Source organism: Astatotilapia calliptera, chromosome 3 (assembly GCF_964374335.1).
Source record: "Astatotilapia calliptera chromosome 3, fAstCal68.1, whole genome shotgun sequence".
NCBI classification, from domain to species: domain Eukaryota; kingdom Metazoa; phylum Chordata; class Actinopteri; order Cichliformes; family Cichlidae; genus Astatotilapia; species Astatotilapia calliptera.
Window position 1 is genome coordinate 9,564,226 of NC_137424.1, and position 7,799 is coordinate 9,572,024.

Consider the following 7,799-nt stretch of genomic DNA (forward strand, 5'->3'; position numbering starts at 1 on the left):
CTTCATTTATACGAAAGCAACAGCGATATTTTTCCACTGTTTCACCATAAATAAATAACATCAATGTAACTAAAGATAATGCAGCACTTGATCCTTTTATTGATGTCACACAGATACATACAGGTCATTTCCTAAAAAAGGGAAATGAACTATTAACATTCTATTACATGTATGTGATTATTACAGATGTAATTCATATTTCAGAGTAGTAATTGTAAATTACTTCGTGTAATCAAGATGAGAGACCACGGCTATAAAAGCGAAGGTGGATTTGGGAAGCCTGTCGCAGCCATGTCCTGTCCGTATACGCGACCAACCCATTGCGGAAGGTGCAAGATTGATAAGGAGAGTCCTCAGAATTCAGCGTATATTGCGGGATAGACAGGATCCTTTAGCTCAGCGCGACAGTGTGCTCATTGAGAGATATCGATATTCCCGTGAGGGTATTATTTACTTAACCAACTTGTTGACGAGGGGGTGCAGGACCACCACCTGTCTTTTTTTCCTCTGCCCTTTTCTTGGTTGCTGTTATGAACAAACTAACAGAGTATTACAGGCCAGTATTACCTTGCCAAGAGACGCAAAGCAATCTAAGAGATAAATATTACCATTCTGTAGAATACTCCTGTATTCCACTTTTACTTGTTCCCATGTTCTTGTGGGTCCTGTTGTGGCTCTAATGTGAAAGGGGATATAATATAACATATTATAATATAATATAATGCCATATGATATTGGACAATATAGTGTCATATGATAGATCTACCCTACCGCCTACTGGTGTTGGCCAGAGGGGCCGATGGCGCGATATGGCAGCCTGGCTACAACCGTAGCTGCCTCCACCAGTGTGTGAATGTGGGAGTGAATGAATAGTGGTATCGTAAAGCGCTTTGGGTGCCTTGGAAAGCGCTATATAAATCCAATCCATTATTATTATTATTATTAAATTACCTACGAGTTTGATTTGTCAGCAACTTTCTGCCAGCCCTCTCTCCTTGCTTTTGCAGCCTTTGCAGTGTTCTCTTGCGTTTTAATTAAACTCTGAAACTCCTGTAATCCCTCACTCATGAGTTCTTGCTCTGCTGCCGGAAAATACCGAGCACGCCCCTTCGACATTTTCGCCGACCAATCAGCGGGTTGCCGATCAATGTTTCTACTATCGATGCGTAGCCCCTTTTACGACACCCAGTGATGTCACATTCCTGCGTCCAGCTGTAGTAATCGTCAACAACAGGTGTGTTCGGGGAACCGGATTAGCGAGCTCACGGTTAGCGCGATGATTTGATCTTGGATGTGTCATTTGATCTTGGATGTAGTAAGCGACGTACGAAGAACGGGCCCCTGGGCCCTGTTTCAGGAAGCCGGTTTAGAAAACTCAGAGTGAAAAACGATACGCAGGGTTGAGTAACCCCGAACTGTCCAACTCATAATATTCGGTTTCAGAAAGGCTGATAACAATTAGTTCAGTCAACGCGGAGTTGCTTTAACCCCAAGTTAAGCACGCGCACGAGGATACATAAAGCCCTGATAAGCGGAGCACAGATTAAGCGAGTCACCATGGAGACGGAGGGAAAGAAGGCGCGGTCAATGTATTTTACAGCGCTTGAGGCCGAAATTCTGATGGCAGCATATGCCGATAACATGCAAATTCCGCGGAAAAAAGTAACACAGCCTCAGCTGCGAAAGAAAGGGAGCATGCATGGCAAAACAAAGCCGACAGAGTCAATGCGTGAGTGTTAATTTAAACATTGATCTAGGGATTTCCACCCATTTAAAACGTTATTTTATTATATTTTATTTGTTATTTTATACATTTTATTTTGTGACGTGATGTGAGCGCAGGTGCAACCCAACAGGCCCCAAACGTTCCTGGCAGCAAGTAAAAATGAAATATAAAAATATAGTCCAAACAGGTACGGTGTAATTGTATTATGAGCCATAGTGCTTGGTCTGTTTGTCCCATGTAAATCAATTGCAGTTAGAGGCTACATTAATTTTCTTTCTGTAAGCACTTATTGAAATTATCTGAGCACATTACAAGTAGATATTTGCTTACTCTGTATGCTCAAATGTGGCCCGTTATAGCCAACAGAAAAAAAGCGGAGGCCCGAAAAACAGGTGGGGGTCCTCCACCACCACCACTCACAGAGGCTGAGCAGTTGGCCCTCAGCCAAAACAGTGGGCGCCCTGTGGCCGATGGCATCTCTGCGGGGACATCCTCTGAGTCAATAACCCCGCAAGACACAAGTGCCTACATAGGGGGTAAATTCAAAATAATACATGATGTGCATACATCCTTTCTTCACAGTCACCTTTGCAGTGCTGCTCATTCATTTGATAAACTCTTTACCATAATGGATTATTTTGTAGTGAAGTTATTTTCCTACTGATTTTGCCTTCCCTCAGTCTTGGTTGTCTTTGAGAGCATAATGACAATGAAGTGTAAGCTGAGTGCTATATGTTTGTTAATTGCCATTTGGTCCCTTGTAAGTTATAAGTGACCTGTATAAACCTCATATTCTATCAGTTGATGGTGGTGGTGTACTGCATCTGGTGCAGCCTCCTGTTGAGCCAGACCAACATGCAGTTGTGAGTAATACTCCACAGATTATATGAGTTTACAGTAGAACAGCAATGTTGTTAATTTCTTTACTGCAGGAAAATAATGACGAAACATTGACAGCTGTTACAGAGGAGGAAGCAACAGAGACACTTTATGAGGTTTACATCTTTTAATACTTTGTGTACAGGAAACACAGGTGACCAATAAAGCCAGTTGAACAAAAAACCTGTTTATTCTTCTTTCAACATGTTGAGGTGATGGGTCAAAAGAAATGATTGTGACATATGGTGTCTCTGACTGCTCTTCCATCTTGTATGTCCGTGGGAGGGTCAGGATGTTCATGGTTTGGATCACTGCTGATGTTTGGTTCAGAAGGACAGTGTTCTCCTCTAATTGTGGCAATGTTGTGAAGAATCACACATGCCACAATAATGTCACATGCCCTTTCTGGGGTGACCCTGAGTCTTTGCAGGCACTGGAACCGGGCCTTAAGCATTCCGATAGTCATTTCAATTCTGGCTCTTGTCCTGCAATGAGCCAGGTTATATCGCTGCTGTGGGCCCGGTTCAGGGTCAGGGTAAGGGGTAAGCAAATAGGGTAAACATGGATAACCCCTATCACCAAGCAAGTAGCCAGTGAACTCTCCTAAGACAGAAGGATACACTTCAGTTCAAATGTCCCTGAAGCAATTGGTCTTTATATATTTTAAAGTATTCTCAACTCACCATGTCCAAATTTTGTGCTCAGTGTACATTCACGGAATATTTGTGAGTCATGGACAGAGCCTGGCCGCTTGGCTTCCACATTTGTGATAATGTTGGCAGCATCACATATGATCTTCACAGTGCAGAGAACACAAATTAGCATCCATTACTATAATGAAATAATTTGTTAGTTTGAAATGCTACAGGGAACTATGTACCTGTACATTAATGCTGTGGAAAGACTTCCTGTTCACATAGTCTCCTTCATTTACTGGAGGAGCAATGATTGGAATGTGAGTGCCATCTGTACAGCCAATCACGCCTGGGAACCGTGAAAATAAATGTAAAATTTAAGTAGTAGTTCAAGTATCACCACATCATACATTACGTTTTGGTCACCTTGATACCTGCAATTTTGTGGCATCCCTCTTTGATAAATCTTGTGGGTCTATGACCGGGGAACACCACAAACGAGTACAGGAGACGTTTCAGTGCAACTGTAACATTCCTGACTGCCCGACAGACGGTAGCCTTGGAAACGTGCTCAGCGTCACCAATATTATACAGAAAGCTCCCGTTTGCAAAAAACCGAAGTGCAATACAAATAATATGTACAGAACTGAGAGCATGTCCGCAATGTGTCACATGCGTAATATATGGCCTGAGGATGTTATCAAAATAACTTATAGATTGTGCTGAGAAACGGTAACGTTCGCACAGAAACTCATCAGGAAATGATAAAATGTCCAAACGCGCTCTGATCACTCTCTCCCGGCGGAGAGCTCTGCGGAGAATTTGGGCTTCACGATCTACTGGCTCTTCAAGGAAGGGGCACGCCATGTCTGACACTTCCTACTGTCAGGTTTCCGACAAAGGGGCGGAGACAGTCAGGGTTAGTTGTAGTAAACCTGCTAGGGAGCAGGTTAGCTTCACGGCGTGTGTCGTCATAGTGACTCACTGAGGCTTCAGCTGAACTCGCTTTGTGAAACCGAAAAACCAGAGTTTTCGTTAACTCAGGGTATACTTACTCAGTTTTTCCACTAAACCGGCTTCCTGAAACAGGGCCCTGGACACTAAACACGGACACACAGGTGAGCTGCTTCCTGGAAGGAGGCGGGGCTCCACCTGAAACTCAGCACAGGTGGGAGGGGCTCAGCTCTGTGTGTGCTGATGTGTTAACTTTAAAAATATGCCGTCTGACTGCTCAGACTGAGTCAGAGTAAAGTTCACATGCTGACGTGTGGAGACATGAAACCTTGTTGTAGCTGCAGGTGTGAACACACTGATCCCAGATCAGCTCTGCTGTATTTGTAACATGAACATTTCTGCTGCAAAGCTTCAAATGTTCAGCATGTTTCTCTGTTTCCAGTCTATAGATCCAGTCACACTTTCTACCTTCACCTGTGCAGTAAAGACTGAGAGCAGAGCTGAAACCAAGCGTCCAATCAGTGAGCAGCATCAACACCTGAGCTTCATTCAGACTCTGTTATTGAAGATGTTGTTGGTACAAAGTTCATCTGCTGCTCACATGAATCCATGAAAGATTTATTTCACTGAATGTTTCTTCAAAGCTCGTTTCAACCTGTTGAAGTCATGAATGAAAGTGCAGACTGAGAGTGGATCACATGATGTTTGAGGTGTGTCATGTGACATGTTCAGTATTGTCACACATGTCTAGATTGTCCCTGATATCATAACTGCTCAAACACTGATGATTATATTTGAAGAATTATTCCTGATGGCAGCAAAGTTTGAATGGAGCTCTCTGTCTGTGCTGATTTGTCGCCCTCTGGAGGTCAAAGCACAAACTGCATGATGTCACTGTAACCACCACAGAGACAGGAAGTGTTTTTATGACTGAAACACTGAAATGATGCTAACGGCTGTCGTTAGGCTCACTGACAGCAGTGCTGATGTGTTCATGTCAAACACTGGCTCAGGTCAGACTCCTTCATCCTTCTCCAGCGTGAGGCCGCCCTCAGACCCACAGGAGCTCTGACCTTTGACCTCCTGACCCTAACCATTTTAGTCTTGTTGCATCTGCAAATCCATCCAAACTGTAGCCGAGCAAAAGAAGCTGGAAGTTGTTCTATGAATGATGTTGTTGAAGGAGCTTGGAAAGAAAAGCGTCTGGACTTCTTTAAGTTGCTTGAAGAGGGACATGGACGTCTTAATGCCCACTCACATCCTGGGACATTTGATCACAGGAAATCACATGATGGGGTGGGGCTAGATCTCACAATGGGTTCACCCAAAACCTTGGCTGATTGTGACCCACACCCGTTCTCACACCGTGGCTCGTGTGATTAGGTAGAGGATCAACAGGGGCTCCATGTCCCTGAATTTAAACTGAATCTAAACACACCGTGCACAATGCCAAGTTAGATAAGGGTTAAAAGAACAAGATAAGAATAAATAAAAAGATAAAATAAGGATAAGAAATAACTTAAAAAAATAAAATAAAAAGATAAATAACTGCAAATAAGTACAAATAAGTAACTGAAGACACGTGTGGTCTGCAGATGTCGATGTACATGGATGTACATGGAGTTTAATGTGCAAAATGAACTTAGTGTGCAAAGTGACCTGATGTGCAAACTGCAGTTTGAGGTTGGTCAGCTGTTCAGGAGTCTGATAGCAGTGGGGAAGATGGAGTTGTTGAGTCTGGATGTTCTACATTTCACACTTCTGAACCTTCGTCTCGAGGGCAGAGGTGTGTCTCTCCTCTGGACTCTGTGATGGTAGCTGCTCTGCAGAGAGGGCAGCGGGGTCCTGATGATCTTCTCCACAGTTGTTATCACTCTCTGCAGGCGTTTGCGGTTTGCAGTAGTGCTGCCGTACCATGCAGTGATGCAGCTGTCAGGCTGCTCTCCACAGTGCAGCTGTAGAACCTGCTGAGGATCTTGGCCAACATACCAAATTTCCTCAGCCTCCTCAGGAAATACAGCAGCTGCTGAGCCTTCTTGACCAGCTGTGTGAGTTTGAGTCCCTCACTGACTCAAACTCCTTCAGTGACACTTGCAGCCTTGCAGATTAGTTTGCTGATCCTGATGCATCTCTGGAGCTGATGCTGTCCCCCAGCAGACAACAACAACATAGATGCTCTCACTAGTCCACTTTACCCTCTAATCACATCTCTGACATCTGCAGGTTGCTCCATAGAGACTCTTGTGCAATGCCAGGTGTTTGTGTTTGTCTGTAGGTACACATTAGATATGACCATAGACGCACACACACAAGTGAACACAGCAGCACAGATGGTTTCCACCTGCTTCCCTCTTTCTTCACACAACTGTGAGGATGATGAAGAGGTTTCAGGACGAGGTGGTCAGCAAGCACAGGATAAAGCAGGGCCATGAAACTCTCTGGTGCAGCAGATGTTTAATCAGACTCAGCTTTAGGCTTCTTTTCCCACCTGGCAGCAAAGTAACAGCTTCACTAATGTGAACAGTCACAATGTTAAACGTTTCTATATCTTCATATATTTTTATCTGTTGATGCTGCAGAATAAAGTCTGTTAACAGAGTGCAGGATGTGTAGAGCAGGTCCAGCTCTCCCTTTACTGTGTCCACTTTCATCAGCCCCTGTGAAGTGACACAGAGTGCATGTGTGTCTGTCAGCTGTTGTTTGTTGTGAAGGATGGAACAAATGAACACACACTTTTAGAGAAATCTGAAAAAGCAACACGTGCTTGGGCTCCTTCTGTGCTCGTCTTCATTAATGCTGATCTTTCTTTCCTGTTTGTTCTTTGGCACAAGCTTCAGTCTTTTCTCCCAGGGCTCCTTCACACTTAGAAACACACCTACATTCATTTATACACAAACATCATGAAACAAAGGCTTTGTAAAAGAGGACATGAGATCCTCTCTGAACAGCACATTCATATCAAACACAGGACTGAACAGGATATACTGAGTCTGTGCTGTTTTCATTGTTACTTGCTGAGTATTTTTCCAGTGTTTGAAATGTGACTCAAGTCTGATTCTTCTACTGTGTGTGAACTCTAAGCAGCTGCATTAAACAGCTGCTTTTCAAACCAGGCTCAATCCTATGACTCTGTGAATGTAAACTTTTGTCACCTGCATGAATAACAATCCTTGATCTATCAGGACTGCAGTGCTCCTGTGATCCCAGCTTATAGATGGAGGCTAGCATGAGAGGCTCAGCAGCTAAAGCAGCACACCTGGGTCTCCCAGCCTATTAAAAGCAGCCCTTTGCTTCACCTGCTTCACTAAACATTATTATTATTATTTAAGCAGAGTGGTGTGATTCATGTAGGCATTGCTGTGTGACAGGAGGACTTTTCTTGAAACAGCTCGTGTGACGTGAGCTGACGTAAAAACAGTGATGTTAGCTTGATTCTCTTGGCTAAAACTATTTTAAAAAGAGGGTCAATCATGCAAATCTGCCAATAGAAGCCAAAGTTACAGCCCCTCAGAGTTTAAAGAGAAAAGGCCCGTTTCCAACACTCTGTTGTGCAAAGGGAAACAGGCCCACAGTGCCTGAGTGTGTGGGTAATTCTTCAAATAATA

At 43.7% G+C, this 7,799-nt stretch overlaps 1 protein-coding gene across 1 annotated transcript in view; it reads left to right on the forward strand.

Moving 5' to 3' along the window:
- LOC145419271 (protein NLRC3-like) overlaps positions 1-7,304 on the forward strand; it is a 153,890-nt gene extending 146,586 nt beyond the window's left edge. Inside the window, exon 5 of the mRNA XM_080294756.1 lies at positions 2,086-7,304. Coding sequence (XP_080150882.1) covers positions 2,086-2,155 — 70 coding nt within the window. The 3' untranslated portion in view covers positions 2,156-7,304. The remainder of the gene's footprint in view (positions 1-2,085) is intronic.
- Positions 7,305-7,799: the final 495 nt, after the last annotated feature.